The 25935-nt window shown below is 42.6% G+C and overlaps 3 protein-coding genes across 4 annotated transcripts in view; 2 read left to right on the top strand and 1 right to left on the bottom strand.

Moving 5' to 3' along the window:
- The window catches only part of cacnb2a (calcium channel, voltage-dependent, beta 2a), a 95936-nt gene that overhangs the window by 55078 nt on the left and 14923 nt on the right, over positions 1-25935 (top strand). The window contains exons 7-10 of the mRNA XM_076290023.1: positions 3674-3754; positions 8725-8783; positions 9650-9759; positions 10472-10623. Coding sequence (XP_076146138.1) covers positions 3674-3754; positions 8725-8783; positions 9650-9759; positions 10472-10623 — 402 coding nt within the window. The remainder of the gene's footprint in view (positions 1-3673; positions 3755-8724; positions 8784-9649; positions 9760-10471; positions 10624-25935) is intronic.
- On the top strand, positions 12532-15173 carry LOC143130803 (putative ATP-dependent DNA helicase Q1). The gene is made up of 3 exons (XM_076290021.1): positions 12532-13206; positions 13403-13482; positions 13873-15173. Exons 1-3 carry the CDS (start codon positions 12731-12733, stop codon positions 15105-15107), a joined length of 1791 nt encoding a protein of 596 aa, XP_076146136.1. The 5' UTR covers positions 12532-12730; the 3' UTR covers positions 15108-15173.
- LOC143130802 (uncharacterized) lies at positions 15377-20723 on the bottom strand. Of its 2 annotated transcripts, XM_076290020.1 has the most exons (9): positions 20146-20627; positions 18805-19486; positions 18184-18632; positions 18012-18088; positions 17741-17918; positions 17516-17592; positions 17245-17347; positions 16647-16771; positions 15377-16439 (listed from the first exon to the last, which is right to left on the bottom strand). In XM_076290020.1, exons 1-8 carry the CDS (start codon positions 20539-20541, stop codon positions 16757-16759), a joined length of 1977 nt encoding a protein of 658 aa, XP_076146135.1. In that variant the 5' UTR covers positions 20542-20627; the 3' UTR covers positions 15377-16439; positions 16647-16756. The 2 variants fall into 2 exon arrangements, with proteins under 2 accessions (XP_076146135.1, XP_076146134.1); XM_076290019.1 differs by lacking the exons at positions 15377-16439; positions 16647-16771 and having other exon boundaries at positions 17261-17592; positions 20146-20723.

Raw genomic sequence — 25935 nt, 5'->3', positions numbered from 1 at the left:
CTGCCCACCACACACATCTACACTAATGTGGAGTTTAGTATTTTAACTTCCCACTAATGTGGAGGATAAAGTTTACAATCTACATTTCTCCATCAAGTTATGCTGTGCGTTGCGTTAACTATTTTTTTCCTCTGTGCGTATGTGTGTGTCATTTTGTATGTGTGCTATGTGCTTGCTATTCTTTTGTGTGTGTGTGTGTGCTTTCTCTTGTGTGTGTGTTTGTGTGCTTTCTCTTGTCTGTGTGTGTGTGTGTGTGTGCTTGCTCTTGTGTGTGTGTGTGCTTGCTCTTGTGTGTGTGTGTGTGTGTGCTTGCTCTTGTGTGTGTGTGTGTGTGTTTGTGTGCATGTATGTACGTGGTTGCTCTCTTGTATGTGTGTGTGTGTGTGTGTGTGTGTGCTTGCTCTTGTGTGTGTGTGTACATGCGTATGTGTGTGTGTGTGTGTGTGTGTGCTTGTTGATTTTTGTGTGTATGCTCTTTTATGTGGGTGTGTGTGTGTGTGTTGACAGTCAGAGCACATTCCTCCTTACGATGTTGTTGTGTGTGTGGGTGTGTGTGTGTGTGTGTTGACAGTCAGAGCACATTCCTCCTTATGATGTTGTTGTGTGTGTGTGTGTGTTGACAGTCAGAGCACATTCCTCCTTACGATGTTGTTGTGTGTGTGTGTGTGTGTGTTGACAGTCAGAGCACATTCCTCCTTACGATGTTGTTGTGTGTGTGTGTGTGTGTTGACAGTCAGAGCACATTCCTCCTTACGATGTTGTTGTGTGTGTGTGTGTGTGTGTGTGTGTGTGTGTTGACAGTCAGAGCACATTCCTCCTTACGATGTTGTTGTGTGTGTGTGTGTGTGTGTGTGTGTGTTGACAGTCAGAGCACATTCCTCCTTACGATGTTGTTGTGTGTGTGTGTGTGTGTGTGTGTTGACAGTCAGAGCACATTCCTCCTTACGATGTTGTTGTGTGTGTGTGTGTGTGTGTGTGTGTGTTGACAGTCAGAGCACATTCCTCCTTACGATGTTGTTGTGTGTGTGTGTGGTTGTGTTGACAGTCAGAGCACATTCCTCCTTACGATGTTGTTGTGTGTGTGTGTGTGTTGACAGTCAGAGCACATTCCTCCTTACGATGTTGTTGTGTGTGTGTGTGTGTGTGTTGACAGTCAGAGCACATTCCTCCTTACGATGTTGTTGTGTGTGTGTGTTGACAGTCAGAGCACATTCCTCCTTACGATGTTGTTGTGTGTGTGTGTGTTGACAGTCAGAGCACATTCCTCCTTACGATGTTGTTGTGTGTGTGTGTGTGTGTGTGTGTTGACAGTCAGAGCACATTCCTCCTTACGATGTTGTTGTGTGTGTGTGTGTGTGTGTGTGTGTTGACAGTCAGAGCACATTCCTCCTTACGATGTTGTTGTGTGTGTGGGTGTGTGTGTGTGTGTGTTGACAGTCAGAGCACATTCCTCCTTATGATGTTGTTGTGTGTGTGTGTGTGTTGACAGTCAGAGCACATTCCTCCTTACGATGTTGTTGTGTGTGTGTGTGTGTGTGTTGACAGTCAGAGCACATTCCTCCTTACGATGTTGTTGTGTGTGTGTGTGTGTGTTGACAGTCAGAGCACATTCCTCCTTACGATGTTGTTGTGTGTGTGTGTGTGTGTGTGTGTGTGTGTGTTGACAGTCAGAGCACATTCCTCCTTACGATGTTGTTGTGTGTGTGTGTGTGTGTGTGTGTGTGTTGACAGTCAGAGCACATTCCTCCTTACGATGTTGTTGTGTGTGTGTGTGTGTGTGTGTGTTGACAGTCAGAGCACATTCCTCCTTACGATGTTGTTGTGTGTGTGTGTGTGTGTGTGTGTGTGTTGACAGTCAGAGCACATTCCTCCTTACGATGTTGTTGTGTGTGTGTGTGGTTGTGTTGACAGTCAGAGCACATTCCTCCTTACGATGTTGTTGTGTGTGTGTGTGTGTTGACAGTCAGAGCACATTCCTCCTTACGATGTTGTTGTGTGTGTGTGTGTGTGTGTTGACAGTCAGAGCACATTCCTCCTTACGATGTTGTTGTGTGTGTGTGTTGACAGTCAGAGCACATTCCTCCTTACGATGTTGTTGTGTGTGTGTGTGTTGACAGTCAGAGCACATTCCTCCTTACGATGTTGTTGTGTGTGTGTGTGTGTGTGTGTGTTGACAGTCAGAGCACATTCCTCCTTACGATGTTGTTGTGTGTGTGTGTGTGTGTGTGTGTGTTGACAGTCAGAGCACATTCCTCCTTACGACGTTGTTGTGTGTGTGTGTGTGTGTGTGTGTGTTGACAGTCAGAGCACATTCCTCCTTACGATGTTGTTGTGTGTGTGTGTGTGTGTGTTGACAGTCAGAGCACATTCCTCCTTACGATGTTGTTGTGTGTGTGTGTGTGTGTGTGTTGACAGTCAGAGCACATTCCTCCTTACGATGTTGTTGTGTGTGTGTGTGTGTGTGTGTTGACAGTCAGAGCACATTCTTCCTTACGATGTTGTTGTGTGTGTGTGTGTGTGTGTGTTGACAGTCAGAGCACATTCCTCCTTATGATGTTGTTGTGTGTGTGTGTGTGTGTGTGTGTGTTGACAGTCAGAGCACATTCCTCCTTACGATGTTGTTGTGTGTGTGTGTGTGTGTGTGTGTGTGTTGACAGTCAGAGCACATTCCTCCTTACGATGTTGTTGTGTGTGTGTGTGTGTTGACAGTCAGAGCACATTCCTCCTTACGATGTTGTGTGTGTGTGTGTGTGGGTGTGTGTGTGTGTGTGTGTGTGTTGACAGTCAGAGCACATTCCTCCTTACGATGTCGTTGTGTGTGTGTGTGTGTGTGTGTGTGTTGACAGCCAGAGCACATTCCTCCTTACGATGTTGTTGTGTGTGTGTGTGTGTGTGTTGACAGCCAGAGCACATTCCTCCTTACGATGTTGTTGTGTGTGTGTGTGTGTGTGTTGACAGTCAGAGCACATTCCTCCTTACGATGTTGTTGTGTGTGTGTGTGCGTGTGTGTGTTGACAGTCAGAGCACATTCCTCCTTACGATGTTGTTGTGTGTGTGTGTGTGTGTGTGTTGACAGTCAGAGCACATTCCTCCTTACGATGTTGTTGTGTGTGTGTGTGTGTGTGTGTGTGTGTTGACAGTCAGAGCACATTCCTCCTTACGATGTTGTGTGTGTGTGTGTGTGTGTTGACAGTCAGAGCACATTCCTCCTTACGATGTTGTTGTGTGTGTGTGTGTGTGTGTGTGTGTTGACAGTCAGAGCACATTCCTCCTTACGATGTTGTGTGTGTGTGTGTTGACAGTCAGAGCACATTCCTCTTTACGATGTTGTGTGTGTGTGTGTGTGTGTGTGTGTGTGTGTGTTGACAGTCAGAGCACATTCCTCCTTACGATGTTGTGTGTGTGTGTGTGTGTGTGTGTGTGTTAACAGTCAGAGCACATTCCTCCTTACGATGTTGTGTGTGTGTGTGTGTGTGTGTGTTGACAGTCAGAGCACATTCCTCCTTACGATGTTGTTGTGTGTGTGTGTGTGTGTGTGTGTGTGTTGACAGTCAGAGCACATTCCTCCTTACGATGTTGTTGTGTGTGTGTGTGTGTGTGTGTGTTGACAGTCAGAGCACATTCCTCCTTACGATGTTGTTGTGTGTGTGTGTGTGTGTGTGTGTGTTGACAGTCAGAGCACATTCCTCCTTACGATGTTGTTCCTTCCATGAGGCCAGTGGTGCTGGTGGGGCCATCTCTTAAAGGTTACGAGGTAAAGCACACACACCTCACATGCACACACCTCACATGCACCTCACATGCACACACTCACACACACACCTCACATGCACACACACACCCCACACACACACACACACACACCCCACACACACACACACACCCCACACACACACCTCACATGCACACACACACACACACACCCTACCCCACACACACACACACCTCACATGCACACACACACACACACACGCACACACACACCTCACATGCACACACACACACACCTCACATGCACACACACACGCACACACACACACCTCACATGCACACACACACACACACCTCACATGCACACACACACACACGCACACACACACCTCACATGCACACACACACACACACACACACACACACACACACACCTCACATGCACACACACACACACACACCTCACATGCACACACACACCTCACATGCACACACACACACACACACCTCACATGCACATACACACACACACACACACACACACTCACACACACACACACCACAAGCACACACACACCTCACACACACACACACACACACACACCTCACATGCACACACACACACACACACACACACACACACACACCTCACATGCACACACACACACACACACACACACACACACACACACACCTCACATGCACACACACTAGGGGTGTAACGGTACACAGAAGTCACGGTTCGGTTCATACCTTGGTTCGGACATCACGGTTCGGTACGACTTCGGTACAATGGAGGGAAAAGCAAAACAAAAATGCAGAAAGCAATTTTTTTTATTGTGCATGTCTCAGGCTGTACCACCTAGTGTCATACAGTCTCTTCCCTGAGCTATCTGCAACAGCCTGAAGTGTGTAAGATGTAGGCTAAACAGTACAATAAGTACCCAGACTCCATCTGTAACTTGTAAACAAAATAAGACAATCAGCTATAAAACTGAAAATAGGCCTACAGCATCTCTTATTTCTGAAAGTGCAAATGACATACAATAATGATTTTTAAAAATCCACAAGCAAGACCTTCAACATCTGTGTTTAGTTGTATATGGAAGGGTCTACAATTTGCCTCAATATTTTCAGTGTGTGTACAGTAATAATCAAGCCTACTAACTGTGAAAATATCACACTATTTTGCCTTATTTTAAAAAACGAAATTGCTCCTTTCATTTCATAAACAGACTACAACTAGAAGTCACGTGACTTTGCCCTTCGACGTTAACTCACATAGACTGTTCTATAAATACAGTCTATGTTAACTCACCGTAGCATGGTTTGTTTATTAGCCTAGTTAGCGTTGTCACTTTCTTTTACTGTCTATGCACTAAACACTACCAGCTCCTCATGTGAGAAGTTACCCCAACATAAAGGTAATTACCACACAATTTACATAGCTTTCTTTCATTACGAAATCATTTAATTTAAGCCATAGGTTTTGGCCCTATTTGTATGTGTATCAAAAGGCTGCTGAAGCGCATGGGATTTTTTTTTTTTCTCGTTTCAGTGATTGGTAGCCTACATCATCATCTGGGTGATGGCTTCGAATATGTGTAGCATATATTTCCACTCACATACCATATAACAACTGCTGAACAACGCCGGCACACAGTTTCATCTTATCCACCACTCTCTCGCCTGTACTACTGTAACTGAAGTTCTCAAACTTGCGATCTTAAAGAGACCAGCGGATCCTCTAACTCTTGTGGGTCGCCACCTTAGTGCTGCTAATGACTGACTGACTCGACCAACGAGACGACCTGACAAAAAAAACCATAGGCGCCAATCAGAGCTAAGGCGAGGCTACAGATTAGCGTTAGGTGTCGCTAAAGAACTCCCGTAACTCTTGCGTAATCCGCACACGAGTTTTATGTATTTTTATACCGTGTATTCTCCGTGTAAATTCATGCACCGAACCGTGACGCCCGCACCGTTTCGGTTCAATACGAATACATGAACCGTTACACCCCTAACACACACACACACCTCACATACAGCACACACACACACACACACATACACACACACACACACACACACCTCACATACACACACACCTCACATACACACACACACCTTGGTTTTGGTTATAGCCTACCATGCAGTGTGACAGTAGGCCATTTCTGTAAAACAAACTAATTTATTTGTGAAACTTTATGCAGTAGAACAACACGCAACTAGGCATGCAGGACATAATGTTTGCGCAGGAGAGAGAATGAGAATAAGAGTGCAAGCACACACGCAACCAGCAAAGGATTAGCGAAACACTAAGACAAGATTTCAAGGCCATGGACATACATTTTTCCTTCGAAAACAGAAATGGTGAAGGCAGCAAGGTAGGCAAGAGAGATACATTGCTGGTCAAAACGTTAGCATAAGAACTGGTTGGCTGAATGAAGCACAAAGCTTTACTGAATCACACACACTGTTTAAAGTCACAGACACAATGAACCAAAGTAACTTTTATGCATGCACAAACCTATATGGCCTATACGTACTGGTAGATATGGCTGTGTAGCCTGTGTGCCATAACATTTATGCCTGCAGCCACCTGCTCACTAGCCTAGAAATCTAGATGCACCCTAGCGGCAGCAATGTGGGTCTGGCTCGTCAAGCTACCTAGATAGATAGAGATAGATACTTTATTGATCCCCAAGGGGAAATTCACCTGCTCACGGCTGTAGGCTAAAAGTTTAACATGGGCAGGTGGCAAAGTATCAGCATTATTTTACTTAGCGACTTGTCAATAGGTCTTGTACCTATTCCAAAAAAGCTGTTCCAGGTCAGTATATAAAGCTATCTATTGCTTGCTTAAAGATATGGCTAAACTCAACTACAGTAGTGACTATGGTTGAAGTCTTGCCAAAGATTCCAAAGGCACACTGCTTGATACAATTAAAAAGCCTTTAATATAGGTTATATAGGCTAACATATAGGTAACTCAATGTTTACAATGTTAACTATCTTTTAAAAAATATTTGGGTAGAATAAGAAATATGTACAAAATGGCCACAAGAGGGAGACATAGTTCGTCCTATATGAAATGCTTATTTTTCCATTCTCTTTAAGCTTATCTGAATATTTCAAGGTGAACCGTTTTTTGTAGCCCGTATGAAATAATTATTGTAGTCCTCAAAAGTAGTATAATTGTTTTTAACTTGATGTATGTATGATGTTTTTATGTGTGACATGGTGCACCAATAATTGACTGATAGGTGGAGTCTAAGCACCTGCCACTTAGTCCTACTTAATTGCCTGCACCTTCTCTTTGTTATAGGGACTTGGGAATTAGTCAGTGTTTAGGCTCTGAAGAAGACACTAGTCGCAACGCGTTAGCCCATTATATTAAAGGCTTTTTAATTGTATCAAACAGTGTGCCTTTGGAATCTTTGGCAAGACTTCAACCATAGTCACTACTGTAGTTGAGTTTAGCCATATCTTTAAGTGACTTTTTCCTTGAGCCGAAGTGCAGCTACTTGGCAGAAAAAGTGAAGTAGCACTCCTTGACGACCAGCACTCCTAAGAGAAGAGTTGGTTATTGAGTATCTATCTATTGCTTGCTTGAGGTCTGGCATTTACTCAGTTTGGCTGGGATGGCTTAGTCTACCAGTGCCGCATTTGTGACAAGTTACTGTATGTTGGTCATGCCTGTTTTGTGGCTGTCATACTTTTAAATGGCTTCGTAAGAAGTACATAGAACAGCGGTTCCCAAACTTTATCCCCCGCGTACCACCGCCTACATTCCGACTCGGCTCGCGTACCCCCACCATCCGACACATAAACACATAACCCCCCCCCCCCCCTGCGTTGACAATATTTGTCCGTTTCCTGGTTTTAGGTGCGTGCATTTGGTCAGTTAAAAAGTTATGAAAAGTAGCCTGCATAGTAGCCTAACTACATCCACATACAATATCTTATAATAGGCCTACAACAACGCCTGACAAGGATGTATTCGTTTGGACAACATTAGGCTATACAGCCTAGAAAGGCTAAACTTAGGCTACCTTTAGTTTGTTAAATGTAAAGCCTAGCTTAATGTTACCTTTCTTGCCCATCTGAAATAACTCCTAGCTTTGCTCCTTCCCTCCTTTCTGTTTTTGTTGTTTTCAAAAGCCTGTTATAACTTTCCCCCCACCGACCACGGACCATCCAACGCATTCAAAAGTAACGCATTCTATTAGCTATTCCAGGCGTCATGTTTAATAAGCTGCCCTTTTTTTGATGAACACATACAGAGTTTATAAATGATATCCTTTAATTTCATGTTTCCATATCATTATGACCTGATTCGAAATTATGTATTTATTCATGAATTAATTACAAAAGATTTAAAATTTTCATTTTACACCTGTCCGCCATAGCCCTTTTCATCTCGCGTACCCCCTAGCAGCAGCTCGCGTACCACCGGGGGTACGCGTACCACAGTTTGGGAATCCCTGACATAGAACATAACTTGCACTACTGTCATCTTCTTATTTCCCATATATGGCTTTTCCTGGAGGGGTGTCTTTATTATTTTAACTTCTCGCGTCTTCAGCTTCTTTAGTGTCTCCATCTCTAGTCTCCACCTATGTGGCAAGTAGGTCTATGCTTCAACCAATGATGTCTTTGAAGAGCAATTATGAGTTAAATATTGATGCTAGCCTTCTCGTGATACTTCAAGTATTTTTTAAAATAGATATATTTAATTAATTTTAACTGACCTGGCCGCAAATGACCCGAATATCATTAAAATATTTTTTATATGACTCATAACCGCGGTCATCCGCGGTTGACCGCTTAATTTCGGACGGTCCGCGCAACACTGACACACACACACCTCACATACACACACACCTCTCACACACACCTCACATACACACACACATCTCACATGCACACTCTAAGTGATTTTCTGTGCGTGACATTCAGTGTGTATTAGGGCTTGTTAGGTGAGCAGAGTGTATTCTCTTATTTTTGCAGGTTACTGATATGATGCAGAAAGCACTTTTTGATTTTTTAAAACACAGATTTGAAGGACGGTGAGTAATGACGCCGGGGTAGTGTGTGTGTGTGTGTGTGTATGAATGAATATGTTTGTGTGTGTGTGTGTGTATGAATGAATATGTTTGTGTGTGTGTGTATGTATGAATATGTTTGTGTGTGTGTATGAATGAATATGTTTGTGTGTGTGTTTGTGTGAGTGTGTATGTATGAATATGTTTGTGTGTATGTGTTTGTGTGCTTGTGTGTATGTATGAATATGTTTGTGTATATGTGTGTGTGTGTTTGTGTGAGTGTGTATGTATAATGTGCTTGTGTGTGTTTGTGTGAGTGTGTGTGTATAATATGTTTGTGTGTGTGTGCGCGTGTGTGTGTGTATGTATAATATGTGTGTGTGTGTGTGTGTATGTATGAATATGTTTGTGTGTGTGTATGTATGAATATGTTTGTTTGTATGTGTGTGTATGTATAATATGTTTGTGTGTATGTGTTTGTGTGCTTGTGTGTATGTATGAATATGTTTGTGTATATGTGTGTGTGTGTTTGTGTGAGTGTGTATGTATAATGTGCTTGTGTGTGTTTGTGTGAGTGTGTGTGTATAATATGTTTGTGTGTGCGCGTGTGTGTGTATGTATAATATGTGTGTGTGTGTATGTATAATATGTTTGTGTGTGTGTGTTTGTGTGTGTATGTATAATATTTGTGTGTGTGTGTGTGTTTGTGTGTATGTATAATATGTTTGTGTGTGTGTGTTTGTGCCATTTTGCACCCATAGTTGCAATGTCTGTAATGTCAGAATTGTTCTTCTTTTTTCTTCTCTTCTTCTGTTACTTCTTCCCCTCCATCTCCCCTCTCTCTATCCCTCCACTTTCCCTCTCTCTATCCCTCTATCTACCATCATCAGGATCTCAATCACTCGTGTGACTGCAGATATTTCTCTTGCAAAGCGCTCTGTTCTAAACAACCCCACCAAACATGCCATCATAGAGCGCTCAAATGCACGCTCCAACCTGGGTGAGTCACACACACACTCCAACACACTCCTGGGTGAGTCACACACACACTCCATCACACTCCTGGGTGAGTCTAGATTAGACTAGAGGGCCAGGGTGGATGAGAGAGGTGCGTTTGCGGGAGAAACAGATGGTTCACTGCACTCCCGCAAATTAAATATATGCGTAAAATAACAGAAATTATTGAAGTAGTGTATATAGTTATAGTTTAGCTGCTATTGTGTTATGCAGCATTAAAAACAGGGTTTCAGCATCCTAACTGACGGATATTGTAGTTTATACTACTTGGGTTCAAGTATTTCCTGCCGCTGCGTTGCCAGAGGAAGAGGAGACCACTAGGCTACTTCAGCTAGAATATTATCATTTTACGAACACCCTGACAAATGGCATATTATGTTCAAGTCAGAGAGATACAGAAATGTCTACGTTTCACACATTTACAGAAAGGCTAGCCCAGCTTAGCTAATGAAATGTGTACGTTAATGGGTGGTCACACACACACACATGCATACACACACACACACTTCTCTAATGGGTGGTCACACACACACACTTCTCTAATGGGTGGTCACACACACAAACACACACACATGCATACACACACACACACACTCACTCTCACACACACACTTCTCTAATGGGTGGTCACACATACATGCACACACACACACTTCTCAAATGGGTGATATTGTCTGTGTGTGTGTGTGTGTTAGCGGAGGTACAGAGCGAGATTGAGCGCATCTTTGAGCTGGCCAGGACGCTGCAGTTGGTGGTGCTGGATGCGGATACGATCAACCACCCGACTCAGCTCAGCAAAACCTCACTGGCACCCATCCTAGTTTACGTCAAAATATCTTCTCCAAAGGTACACACACCAACACGAAAAGTAAATGCACACAAACATGCAACACATTCCTGCACACACACATGCAACACATTCCTGCACACACACACGCAACACCTTCAGGGTTCTAAATTAACTTTTTTGATCACCAGCCAATGTGGCTGGTAACCTTTTAAAGTTACTAGCCAATCAGAATTTCTACTAGCCAATTTTATTCGGTGAAAATAATAGAATTGTGAGTTTATGAGATGAGTGTCAATGAATGCATTTGATCATTTTATTAACATTGTTGGCATGAATATATACCACAAAATATACACAGAAAGTGCAAACACTTAATTTCATGTTTGGGATATCTATCTATCTATCTATCTATCTATTTCTCTGATGATATCCTCATCCCCTGCTTCATTCATCTTCTCGCCCCCATAAATCTGTTCCAACTGACGCCGCATTTAGTTTAATCTTAACTTAATAAAAAGTTGATATCAATTATCATCAACAATGACAAACCAGCTGGAAGCTGCCACTCGTTTTCTCTCCCTCTTGTGCGTGCTCAGAGCGTTCTCAATTAAATGGAGTAGCATGTTGGTCCCTCCTCTGTCTCTCGGTGCCCTATGCACAGTGCGTGATGCGTGTGGTGGTGGTGATCACTGATCAGGCAACTTTTTAAAAAGGGATAATTTTCGCCTATACAAGCTCCTCACGTTCCTCTCCATCTTCAGCTGACTCCATAGACAATAAAATAAACGATCTAGCTGCTTCAGGTTTTGCGGACTCCGCTACATGACATCAGCCCCCCACAAAGGAAATAGGTAAACACAATGCGTTAATTGCGTTAATATTTCCTAACGTGTTATGTATTTGTGTTATGTACATGTGTTATGTAGCCTACTTTTTACTTTACTTTACTGGCTAACTCCTCCTCTTTCAGTCTATGCTCCCTGCTCTGGCTCCGTTCGTTCTTCTAATTCCTTGAGTTTTCTGGTTCGTTTCCATCATCTCTCGCGCTGGCAAACTGCGCGCAGCCAAAGGGCGTATGAAACATCATCACGTAGCATTACGGCACAGTGGTCATGGGAAATGAAGGAAGTACTGCCAGGGGGACAGACCGAGAGCAGAGCCTTATGTATCATGCACGTAATGCTTCATGCATCACCGGCCGAACCGGCTACTACGTTTTTATTAACACCCGCCAAAATGAATTTTAACCCGCATTTGGCGGGTTGGCGGGTGTTCATTTAGAACCCTGAACACCTTCCTGCACACACACACATGATCAGACTGGAGCAGGCTTGAATGAGTGTGGTAAGGCTGAATGAGTGTGGTAAGGCTGAATGATTTTTATAAACAGATATTGAGATTTCCATTTAATTTACAGGGATTTTAAAGGCCAAGTCTTCCTATATTCACTATGTAACAGCATTCCACCAATTCAATAAATAAACACACTTCGGTCTCAAAAATTCCCAGGTGTGCCTGCAGTAGCCCGCAGACAGTTTTTGTTTTATACAGTGGGCAGTGCTCCGACTTGGCCAGCTTCCCTCGCGGTCCGTGCGTGGGATCATGCGGTATCACGCGACTTTAATTTGTATTTTTCCAGTGACGCTGCAAAGGCGCTGCAACAACCCAAACAACCGGCAGATGTCTCAAGTGAGCAGGGTGTCTCGTAAAAAGAAATGGAGCCTGGAAAACCCTACACAAACTTAACTACAGACTTTAGCAGACTGGTTTAGTTAGCTAGAAATATGCCTGCCCTGCCCTAATAAAGAAATATTTGGTTAACTGCGAGTGAATCCCGTTTGCAGCCGTAGAAGAAACACAGGACAAATTAAACATTCTGGTTTTCTCCGAGTGCAACGATGATAGACAGACATCATTTGGACAAAATATAGAGCATATTAACCTAGCCTGGGTGCCATTCCGAACTTAGTCCCGCCCACAACGTTTGAGGTCGGGAAGTTCGGTCTGGCATTGCTCAATAGTAGCGCGAGTATGCTCGCCCAATATCTGGCGGGCCAATCAAATTGTCAGGGCGGGCTTTATACGATGATGGACAGATGATCAACAGTAACGTAATCAACCACGTCACCAAAGCGCGCTTGGGTTGAATTCGTTTACAACAACGATGGCTGCCGCTGGAGAGTTGAGGTGTGTAGATTCTGCTATTAGGTCTGTTCTAGAAGATATCGACAGCAAATTAATTTTAAAAGAGGAACAGAGAAACGCGATCAAGGCATTTGTTGAAAAGAAAGATGTTTTTGGCGTCCTTCCTACGGGATTCGGCAAAAGTTTAATTTATCAGCTGGCTCCGTTGGTCGCTAAGAAGATGGGACACAATGAAAACCCATTGGTCATTGTTGTTTCTCCTTTGGTCGCACTCATGGAGGACCAAGTGAAAGAAGCAACTGAAATGGGCATCACGGCGATGCAACTCGGCGTGAACGACGAGGTGGATATAGCCAGCGGTCGTTGCCAGCTCCTTTTCGGAAGCCCGGAATCCTGGCTGCTGAACAACAAGTGGAGGGACATGCTAGGCTCCGATGTTTTTCAAGCCAACGTTATGGGTATCGTCGTGGACGAAGTTCATCTAACTTACAAATGGTAAGAGATAATCTGACTGTCTGACTTAGTAAATAACTCGCAATGTCGTGATATGAATCCCATGTTGTAAACATAGTAGGTAACGTTGTACGTTCGCTAATTCAGACTTGGTACAATCTTAATGTTAGTGTGATTGTAGCGAAATAACTAGCTGTTAAAACATTCTAATGTAGGTTACTCTTTTTTTTCCTATCAGGGGTCAGGCTGCAAAAGGGCAGACGCCATTTCGCGACAGCTTTGCCAAGTTGGGAGAACTTAGATCCTTAGTTAAAGCTGGTAAGTACAAAACAGTAGACTTACTGCATGTTCTGTCTTCGATGTTTTCTACACATAGTGTAATTCACCACTTTAATTGAAATCAGTTGCATTACAGGAACCTGTCCACTTCTAAACACTAACCACTCTCCCCCAAAACCGGTTTTTCATTTGCATTCGCACTGGCCAAGTGGCCAACTGGTTGCCCATTCAGATGCAAATTGACCATTCATTTGGGTGTTGCTTTATGTACTCAAGCACCATACCCATATTGGTAGTCACTGTACCCCTTATAAGTGATGTATTCTTTTTAGATGTCAGTACAGTCATTAAAAAGTACTAAATGATACTACTCATTTCTTATTTTTACTGTTACTTATTGGTTGCTTTTTGTACTGCTATATATTCCAGGTACACCTGTGCTGGCATTGACTGCTTCTGCTGATCGGGAATCCAGAGCCAGGGTTATGAAACAGCTTCAGATGGACAATCCAATCATTTTGGCTCTGAGCCCAAACAGAACAAACATCAGACTGGGTCTGATTAAAGTACCTGGCCATACACTGGAGTGCCTACACTGGATTGTGAGGGATGTGAAAGAAAAAGGTATCTCCATGTTGCCAGTAATTATCTACTGCAAAACCGTGAAGGCAGTTGGCAGAGTGTTCTGCCATTTGAAGGGAGAACTCGGTGAAGATTCCTGGGTTGACCGAGACCCTGAGAAAAAGGTTGAAAACCTGCTTATAGGCATGTTCCACAGCCAGACACTCCCTCAGAATAAGAACAGAGTGCTATCATCTCTGAGTGGACAGGGTAGCTGCCGAGTTGTGGTGGCAACAACAGCTCTTGGGATGGGCCTAAATTTTCCCAACGTATCACACATTGTTATGTATGGGTTGCCAGATGATGTGGAAGCCATGGTTCAGCAGGTCGGGAGGGCAGGCAGAGGTGGGTTGCAGGCACATGCGATTGTTTATGCTGTCAAACAGCATACAAAGCTTGACCCAGCAGTTAAGACGGTACTTGAGACTGGAGTCACTAGTTGTCTGCGGAAAGCTTTGTACTGCCATTTCGAGGAACACACCACATCTGTTCATCCAGGACATCTGTGCTGCACTCACTGCCATTCTGTTTGTTCTTGTGAACCTGAAGGTTGTGGGGAGCCAATCCCCAAATATGAACACTTTCAAGGGGAGGTTTCATCACACCACAAACACAGAATGGTCACACCTGAGGACAAACTTTTGATCAGGGAACTGCTACAAACTTACAGGAGTAGTTTACTTCAGGACCATACAAACATACCACTTTACACAGTCGACACAGCCTGCACTGGTTTTGGAGATGAACTCATTGATGCGGTTTTAGAACAGTGCACACAGATATTTGACCTGGACTTCATTATCCACAATCTCCCTACATTCAAACTGGAACATGCAAAAGAGATACTACGAATTCTGCATGAGGTTTTTGATGACATCGAACAGAGTCAAACGAATTTGTTTGATGACAGTGTGGTTCAGGATGACCGTGTTCAGGTTGACATGGATTACACTGGTTACTTTGATGACGAGGATGAGGATGAGATACAATCATCACCAAGTAGCTTGGAATCAGGCTTGTCAATGTTGAAGATCTCAGACTAGCTTCAAATTCAGGCTCAAACTTCTAGCTTCAGGGTTCTGTTGTTGTGCAAATACTTTTTTTTTTACCTGTTACATTCATGTTTTTGAATAAAATTTAAATTGTTTATACTTCTCTACTGGTTGGTGATGTTTCTGCATTTAATAGACAAACAATAAGACATGTCATTAAAGATTTTTAATATCTACACTTAATAGGTAATGTTTGAAGATATACTCTGAACTTTGAACATACAACCAATAAGAAAACACACAAAAATAAAGGTTTCAAGAATGTGGATGCTACTATTATAAACTATTATATTAAAAATAAATTATTTACATTGTCATTTATGAAAACACTATTTACAAATTACCATCACCATTTTACATTTCACATTTACATTGCTATTTAAATAGGCACATTTCGCCAGTCCATTATTTTGGACTTCATCCACCTCCATAACTCCTGGTAATTTAGCTTTGCCAATAAGTTTCTCTGGAAATTTGGGAATGCATGATACTGCCTGCCTGGGTGATTTTTGAAAAGTTGTGTCTCCCTGAAAACATTGACCAGTGTTAAAACGTCCTCCTGTTCTCGGGCCACATGATGAATGCCAGTCGGCCTTGTCAGCTCCAGCTCTGTGTCCGTTTTGTCCATTAGCTCCTTGACGATGCCAATGGACCTACTGATTCTGGCTGCTGACATTTCTGACATGTTTGGTCCCAAGCCTCTCATAAATGATTTGAGAAAATTGTTTAGATGTTCCAGGTGGAGGTCAAGTGGAATATTTTTCCCCTTTCTCCCTCTGCCATTCCAAAATCTGTTCCATGTCACACTGTGTGCCATGCGTGGGGACAGAGTGACATTTATCTGCAGTGTCAGAAGGAAGGTGCTATAGGCATACTGGCTGTGCCCGTACGCTTTGTAGAAAAGCAGGGCAACTTTGTACAGTCTCATCAGCCTTTCACCATCCCCTTCCCTCACTGCATCCTGCAGGTCTAGCAGGAAGAACCCAAAGCCAAGTCTGGCTTCTGCGTGATGTTTTTGGTGGTCTTGGTTCGTCGGACTCACATTTTCTGAAGAAGAGTCTGATGGAGCCACAAGACCATGCTTCTTCTTCTCATGTGTTTCCCTTGCCTTGGCGTATACATACATATTGCCACACCCGTCTGCACGACACGGAAACTGCTGCCTCTGCTGTGTCGTAGCCTGCCTTTGAGTTGCAGCTTCTGTCACGCCCGTCATCATGACAAAGGTGTCCACAACCTGCCCAACCTTCTCATGCAGCCAGCTCCTCTTCAGTTGTGGCAATCCGTTGTTAACATCCAGCGGGACAAACCCATCTGGAATTTCTGTTAGCACAGAATAAAATGTTTAACTTCTAACCACCAGCAGTGTAAATGCAGAGATATAAGTCATGGTTATAATATTGGATACTAACTTTTATCAAAGTGTACAATTTTGACAATTACATTTTACAGCAGTAACATATAGATACATGTATTGATGTGATAAATGCTAGTTCTAAACTATGAATGTGATGCCAAGTGCCAATTTACCTGTCACATCCTGCAACCCAAAGAGTTCCATTGCAGCAGCTAGGAAGAGTGCAGTGGTGTCCTTATGCACAAATTCCTTATAGGCATTGTAAGCTGCATGAGGACCTTGTTTAGCATTGCTGCACCTATGTAACAGAAATACATAGTTTAGCGAATGGTTGACATAGTTTTCTCAGTGTTATTCTTTCCATCTCTCACAGACATTTACATTTATTAATGTAGCAGACGCTTTCATCCAGTCATTTATTATGTCAATTATATGACAAGGATAATGACTAAGGGCATTGAACCCACAACTTTTTTGCATGCCGAACAGGTCCTTAACCTCTATGCTACCACTACTTCGCTCACACACACGCACACACTCACACACACGCTCACACACACACACACGCTCACACACACGCTCACGCACACGCCCGCATGCTCATATGTTAATGTGTTAAAAACAGTCTTTCGCACAGGTACAATAAGAATATTGTGCGTCCAGTGTGCTCTTTAGCACTGCTGAAACTAACCAACTAACCATCAACTATCTTGAAAAGCCTCAAATGCCCACACACAGTTAGTGAAAACATGCATTAAGTTGAAAACATACCATACGGAGAACAGCACAGCTGCGTTCATGATAGCAGTACTGTGTTCCCCATCCCATAACAACCCAATTCATGAAATATCCAGACTGGATTTCTGTGAAAGAACTGTGGAAAGCATGGTCAACACAGAGTACTTATAATCACTGTAGTTAACAACAATATTGTTTAGACTGTAAAGACAAGCATAATGTGATGACAAAGTGGACGGTTAAAACAACAGTAATAATTGTACAATGTATGTATTCATGGTATTGCAGATAGCAGACGTTGTACCTCAACTTCGTCATGTTGGCAAGAAGTGTGCCATGGTCTTTTGAGGATGCACCATCATAGAAAATCCGATGATAGATCTTAAACAACATTGAAGACTTGTGATTAACAAAGGATAAACATAACTTCACACACAAGCCCTTCAAGTAATCTATCTCAAAATCATCTAAAGTAGTGGTGTGATACTTTTATTTTGTTACTAATCAACATCATTCTATAGTTACTCACTTCAAAGAGGTTTCTGATGGCATGCCAGTCCTCAAACTTAAAGATGAGACCTTCCAGTCGGTCTTCCTTTGTAGCACCATCTGAGAAGGCCCATTGTATGTTTCTGCAGTTCCCCTCGGTCAGCCGGTCACCTCCGACTAATACATTTGACAACCCGTCTGGTCCCTTTGGCACATACCTAAATGGATTACACACAAACGGGGGAATTATACGTTTCAATACAGCCCTTCTCCTGCCAAAGAGTGACAGTGGAGCCTGATTTTATTCTTACTCTTTCTGAAGGTGGCGAAGTGTGTCCACCAAATCTGACGTTTTGTTTTCGTCCTTGAAGAGCAGTCCCAGAGGGTACTTTGAGAATAAAAAAAACAGATGACATTGCAGTAATGTTTGAGTTGAAATTATGTGTATTTAGTTGTATTTTACAGATTTAACTCATTACTTACATCAGTGGAGCACTTAGCCATGTCCTCTGTATATTGATGTGGCATGTGGTGAACCACTAATATCTTGAAGGGTTTAAAAACAGCCAGGTACTCGGTAAGGATGCGGCTTCCAAGAACAATGAACTCACGTCGCATATAGTCTTGGATTTCTGGTCCGGGGAGTGAGTTGCAGAGGTCGTACTGAAGGATGTCACAGTCCGGTCTGTCATTGCTAAGGTGATATGTTGAGATTCTATCTTGGACTGCAATATGATGAATCCAGTGTATGGATTTATTGCTGTGGTGGGTGGACTGATGATGTGCGCGCATGAAAAAGTCCAAATTGTCAAATATTATGGAGTATGTTTGTGGAGGAGTGGGGTGGGTGATCGGAGAAGCCGAGGAGCTCAAGCCTAGCTCTGCTGCTTCAGAGTCACTTAAACTGTTGAAAGGTAGCGTAGCCATGTCATCTGCAGGAAAAGAAAAAAGTAATAACAATTTAAAAACAAAGACTTATTATTATTATTATTACTAGTAGTAGTAGTAGTAGCATTAATCAATACATAGACACATAACATTCAAGACGACACAGAATTTGATGTGCTTGTTGTGTTTCTATATATTGGTCATTTGTCATCTCACCTGACAAGTGAAGCTCTTCCATGTTAAGTGGCTCCTTCGGATCACTTGTGCTTTGGTCTTCGCTGGAGTCCACTCTCTGACCAACATCAATGTTTCCTTCCGCTTCAGAGTTCAGGAAAACTTCATTCTGGACCTTTAACATTTTTAGAGACCCACCACATAGGAGTGCCAACTCCTTCTGCTTCTCTACAGAATTTTGGTGAGTTGTTGTTATGGCCATTTTGCTCAGTCTTTCAAACACTGCTTTTTTCGCCCCACCATAATGTAGAATACTACATAGGTAGTATGCAAAGGCTGACAGGTGTGCTTCTCTTCCTCTCAAAGCAATGGAAGCTGCTGCACAAGTTGCAGTTTTAGAGTGGTTGGTGACAGTTGTGAGAATTGAGAAGAGGAATGGTGAAAAACGTTTTAGGTCTGCCTCTAAGCTGGTAAATGAAAAGGCTTTCAGATCATCCGGAGATGACTTCCACAGGATGAAACCGTTGTTTGGATTACAGATATGTTTGCATTCGTTGCTTATTAGCTCCAGGATGTGCACCTTTATTTCCTCAACTAGGTGTTTATGCTTCAACATTAACTTTGCAGCTGTTGCCCATTTTTTCTTATTGATGCTGTTCACTATTGAGGCATCTTCTGGAGGACATACCTTGGCAACAGTCTGTGATGGGAAATGGGTGACAACCTGAAATATAAGATAATGTATCAGTGTGAAGAATTACAGTGTAGCCTAATAAGTATAATGTGCATTGACAATACATTGAAATATACAGACTGTTAAATATGGTGACACCAGATGCAATTGCTGAGCAGGTCAGAGCAAGGTCAGTGGAACACTGGCCACCCCCCACAGAGGTACCCACCCCCCACAGAGGTGCAGAGCACAGAAGTGGGGGTTGGGACACACTACAAGGAATTCCAGAGCTGATCACAACAAGATACTCTGTGCCTTGTCAGAGAAACACTGCCCACCCCCCACAGAGGTGCAGAGCACAGAGTGGGGGTTGGATAACATGCTAGTCCATTACAAAATGAAGTTTCTAAATATTGACAAAGTGACAGAGGCCAACTTACACATCAGGTGCAAGTTTATCCTGGTAACATTTGCTCACACTACACTCAAATTCGGGCTGGCTTCCAGAATACACACTAGGCTACCATGTCAAAATATGACTAGATGATTTAATCATAGATAGATTACACGGAAATGAGGAGTGTGGGAATGCACAGTGTTTATCACATTGGACAATAATCATGACTAACTATTAACTCATGTGAAACTTGGCAATCGAGGTTATTCTCATAGTCATATCATAAGAAGTAGAAATGTATTAACAACCTTACCTCTGTAATGCTTCTTCGCGTTTTTGTACCGGTTGGAGTTGACGGATTGGGGCAGAACTTCTTCAGAGTCCTGGGCGTCTTGGAAGGAGTAGGCTCCCGGTCTCTTTTCTCTGATGCCTCAGATGAAGACGGTTCTTCAGGCTGGTCTCCTTCGTCGTCTGCCCATTTTTTTAACACAAGCATGTCGCGTTCCAACCGTGTTATAACGTTCTGACAGGACCGACAAATGCGATGCGATTTATTTGACGTTTTGTAGAGTTGTAATCCTAAACGGAGAACTTGTTCGTATGTGCATTCGCCTTTATTGTTTTTCTCAAAAATGAGGTTCGTGTGTTGAATGACTCCTTGTATCCTTACATTCTTTTTGCAACACCGGCAAAAATCGTTCACGCTCATCTTCTTATTCTAGGCTACTTCTTTTCCAGCGTGCAGTTGAGTTCTGTTGACAACAACTATGCGTCGCTTAACATACGTCACACACTCCGTTGCTCTTATTGGTTGTAGGTCTATCCAATTGAGTGCAGAGGCATTTTTTTTCCTGGTTCGTTTGAAACACGCCCCATAATCACAGCTCTATGGAGCAGTATCAGACTCAAATTCTGACTAGAATTGAGTATGACTACGTCAGGCTAATATTAACCTCCGTTGCTCAACCAAATGCCTTCCTGTTACGTCCTGTTATTACAGAGTTACAGACGATAAACGATTTTTGATGGTCACAAGTTTACTTCATTAGCGTTTATTTTTTTGATTATTAAAGAGTGTTTTTCATAGCCTAGAAATCTAGATGCGCCCAGGGCTAGTCTAGCAATTCTCCGTTGGCTTGTGAGCTCCAGAAATCGAAACTTAATCAGGCCAATGAAATCGTGTATAGAGTTGTTAGGTGGGCTTATAATAATTATTGATGGCAGAGTTGCAACGGTTTGGGTTGAATTCCCTGCGACTTGAAAACAAATAAGATGTTGCTGCTGGCGAACAGTGTGACACGAGTTAAGCTTTTATTAAGTTGGCAAATGTTTGAACTAGCCAACTAGCTCAGTTGGTGGGAAACGCATGCGGTGCCGCTGTCCTATTGCATGCAGAGGGAATTTGAAAGACAACTGATTATCCCGCCCCTCGGACTGAGCACTGCGAACGGTGAGTGCCCAGACCCTACATTTTAATGTGGGTCTGGCTCGTCAGGCTATGTTTTTCATTTAAAGGCTTGACCGTGCTTATTCAGTAGAGATTTTAGTGCTCTCCCCAATCCCAGACGTTCACATTGCATGTTTGTTTGTAATGGATGCAACCGCGAGATACGCTTGTCATATAGACAGAAATATCAGTTTTGGGGGGGTCAGATATTTTTTCTGATATTGTGAAAAAATATAATTACAGTTACAATACAAGTCAACTCCTGTTTTCACTGTAGAAATATTTTAATGTAAAGCGATTTCAGAAACCCCTATTGTGGACCGTACCATTTTTGACCACTGTGGCGCTAGAAGCAACTGAGCAAGTGTCAACATTGAATGACAAAACACTAAGTAAATTCCTCCAGTAGGCTAAATTCGGTTTGCTGCTGACGTGCATGGGTAAATGTAAGTTGCTAACTGACGTCTAGCTTGTTGAAAATGTGTTATTTTACAACCTTCATTTATAAACGTGCTTGTTCTTTCATAACTCATGTCACCTCATACATTGAATTACTGGCTACTTACCTGCTACTTACTTACCCACTGAGGCTAGTAAAGTGGACCTTGGTTAGTTACCAAGGTTAGTTAGCAACGTAATTCTCTATTTAAATAAACCTTTACATTGTGGTGAGGTGAAATCGATTGTCATTTCCAAGGAGATGAACTCCATAGCCTAGGTGTCCATTCTCATTTTATCTTGAATAAATTATTGTGCCCTTTTGAAATTAGTTTGGCACAGATCCTGTGTTTTTATATTACACAGAGGGTCTGATGTAGCTAAGCCTACATAATATCAGTGAAACCTGTGGAAACATAAAAAGACCCAAGTAGCCTAGGCTAAATATGTGCTAGTATTTGAATTTGTTTTTAATTGGTTGGTATTGTTTTTGCATTCTATTATTTCCTATTTTTAGTTGAATAAATGTAGTTTCATCTGAGAACCCTGATATCTTAACGAAACTATTTTCTATCTACAAACAATTACATTAAAAGTGTAGGTGCAGTTAGGTTTTATACACTGTTCATATGTGTTAAGTAAAGGGGTACCCAGCAGACAGGAGAGGCACAGGATAAAAGCCGTGAGCAGGCCGCAGGGAGACGACACGATGAGGGCAGAGGGCAGAGTTGATCAAAACAGTTCTCTTTTGGATATACAGTATAAGAACGATGAGATATTCTGTAGCCTACTGATTATCAGTTTGTCGCATGTTTAGACCTTGTATGTGTGTTGCACAACACATGTTGCACTTGGCGATCACGGTGGGGATTGATATGGTAATGGATCGTGATGGTCAGAAGAAGTGAAGGAGCAGTACCCCCCAATTATTCGCACTCTGTACTCAATGGTGCTATTTCAGACGCATTATAGCGACCCCCACTCACCGGGGTTAGGTGGAAGGTGTTAATAGACGATTGGCGTAGCCTACATTGGACTAGGGCTGTCAAAATTGCTCAAAAATGACGTTCGAATATCCCCTCTAAAATTCGAATATATTGGAATATTATTATTTGTGCATTATGTCAGTGACGCGCATCATGTCATCTGTTTTTAACTTTTTGTATGGTTATTGCTTGACAGGGGGGATCCCAAGCAGCTTTCAGCCATAAGGCTACTTTGAGAACATTTCCTAATTCACCCGACACTGATATTCAAAATGTTGAAACTATTTCGGCATAGCCTATAAGCAGTTTAATTAAATGTAATGTTAGTTGTAAACAAACAGGCTACTTGGTGAGGCTTGGCCTCACAGATGCGCTCTTGCCTTAAAGGCACAATCCGTCAGGATTTCGTTTTATTTAATTCACACTCCACACGCCAATCCAGTTGGGGGCAGCATGTAGGAAAACAATGATGTCACAATGATTTGCTAGTGGTAGAAACGACGAAACGCACATTGCCCATGCCCTCCTCTCCTCCTCCCTCCGTCTTCGCTACTGTCTATCCCTATGTGTCTATCAGAGAATGTCTCTGTGTCTATGGTCGCCGCCTAGAAAAAAAAACTCCTAAATCCGGAAAATGTCTTCTTCAAGCGGCTCACCCTTACCCGATCACTACATATAACAGTTTTTATTAACGTTTTGCTTTTCACACTGGTATTGTTGGTAATGAGATATTTGAGAAATAAATACAAATTTGCTAGCGGCATTTGGCAAGCGAGTCTTAGCAAAGGCTAGGCCTAGCCTGCGTGTAATAGCGATTGTATGGATGGAGACTGACGACGAAGATTACATCCCCCCTGCATCGAGTCAGACAAGAGTGGGCAAACGTAAGGGCCAGGCAAAGAAGAAAAGGCCTGGGTGTCTAGTGTCAGTCCCAGACCTGGAGAGAACAGTACAGGGACCGTTGCTAAGTGCTATAACCAGAGAATGTCAAGGAAAGTGAAACTCGCTGCATCACTGTCGGGACATATGCCACGATAATGACCGCCTTACAGAACGTTATTCCTTACACAATCATCCTCTACAACTAACAATAAAACTTTCTAAGAGCACAGTGGCTACATTTCATGTAACATAAAGAATACCTGAATTATGACTAAAATGGTATGTTCATCTTTTCCTTTGCACCTTTAGGCTATGAGTTCATATTTAAAACTATGGGCACAAATGTCAAGAGCCAAAGCTACTACTTGAAATTACATTAGTTTAAACGACTCTTTAACAACAAATAGATTCTAAGAAGTCAGGAACAGGAGAGAAAAGCATGATGCTAGTATACCAATCTTGATCAAAGAACACTTTCAGGCACAACCAATGTTTCACAAATCCTGATTCTTGGTATTTATTATAAAACTACAAGACAGGAATAAACTTTACATCTACCAAGTGCAACAACATGAATGGAATATGAGGCAGGAGGGAAGCAGCTGGGCACATGGATAGTCTTCAACAGCAAGAAGTTGGGCTAAGGAGTCAGGCTTCATGTTGATGAGCCACAGGAAATGAAGAGGTGATCTGATCCTGTGAAAACAGATACAAACACACACATGGGTATATTGTGATAAAGACATGTTTGAAGAGCTTCAAAGGAAAATGGTGATGCTATTTTGCAACAGGCCCGACACAATCTAAGCAACTTATAACGTTACCGGAGATAGAGGATAGTATTCTAACGTATCTGAAAGTTATCCTAATCGTGTAGAGCTAGCATTAGTTGTAATTTTAGTATCTTATGCTGCCAACATCATTCATTAGCGAGACCACAAGCCAGTGAACATTCACCAATATCAAAATGTATTTATTGCATATTGGAACATTACACTATGTATTGTGTAGGACACAAAACTTGGGTCACGTACAAATAATAGTATTTGGCAAACTGATTATGCAGCAAGGACGCTATCGCTAGGTTGGTAACGTTAGCAATGGCGATCGAACAAAGTCAATTTACCGCAATCTACAGCTGACAAACATTACTTAGTAGCTCGAGAGCTAATTCTACAATATCTCCTTTGCTTAATCAAAATTATGAATTATGTTTAACAGATGTTTACTTACCAGTCAAGAAGAAATGTCGCAAGTTCAGAATCGAACTGCATCTCCTTGCTATCCAAGCTGTCTCCATCGGTGGAAAGCACTCCCTAGATTAACGTGTATTTGCTTGCTTCCCATCTGATATTCTTTTCGCCTCAGATCGAGTTTTTTTTAGCTGGAGGCGATGGAGGTCTCTTCGGCCTCTTCCTAGAACTTTCGGCCATTCTCGCAGTAGCCTACACTTCACTGTAGAACTTGAACTCCGTGGGGGAGGGGAGGAGCAGGAGGGGGTGGGAGCAGAGCGTGCGTAATTGCGTTGTCTCTTTCTCGACTGCTCTGGGCTGCACTGAAGACGGTTTGGCCGGTATGTTACTCCCTGTCGCCACCTCAGACATAAACTGGTATTGCAAGACTGGACGACCCGGGGCTAGTCGGTTAGCACGCTAATTCTGGATGAGATCTCTGCAATGATATGCATATTCTTCGATTAGAAAATGTCAGTAGTGTTATTTCTTTACATTCTATTGATATCTATAGTTGATTTTTGAATGCATTACACTTCAAAAGTTCACAAAAAAGACACATTGTGCCTTTAAATGGCAATACAAATTCACGATAGGCCTATTAACTGACCGCCCGATTCACGTTGGCTGGCACGTTGGCCATCAGACATTTGTTCCCAAGGGTCTATGAATTGTTAATCCGGCCCTGCCCCCAACAAACGCAACTTTCCACCTCTGAGACAGCTTAAAAGAAGTCGAGAGGACTCCTAACTCACTAAGACCTACTTATTGTAGGCTGCGCAAACCACAGGCCTTTTTTTTGGGCAAGCCTGCATTCGAGGCAGGCCTTCTGTTGAAGAATTTTATATAAATCCTGCGCTAACAGTAATCCTCCTACCCCCCGCTACCACAGCTGTGGATAGTGTGGCATGCTCACGCTTTATGTCTCCTTCTTGCAAACTAGGCCTATAGCCCAACCATTTACGTCTTCAAAAAATAACAACTTGCCAGATATGCCTTCATATCTTTGGGCTTCATTCAGCATTTTGTTCTTCCACTGGAAATTACTCTTCTACATTTGCTGCCTGCTGCATCCTTTCTGTTTGTATTGTTTAGAAAACGTTTGACGTCTTGAGTTA

The sequence above is a fragment of the Alosa pseudoharengus genome, unplaced genomic scaffold (assembly GCF_046254945.1).
Source record: "Alosa pseudoharengus isolate Yale_2024_CS ecotype anadromous, Long Island Sound unplaced genomic scaffold, YU_APseudo_1.1 YU_APseudo_1.1_scf_18, whole genome shotgun sequence".
In the NCBI taxonomy this organism is placed as follows: Eukaryota; Metazoa; Chordata; class Actinopteri; order Clupeiformes; family Clupeidae; genus Alosa; species Alosa pseudoharengus.
Note: the sequence above shows the minus strand (reverse complement) of the source record. Positions and strands in the feature narration are given on the sequence as shown.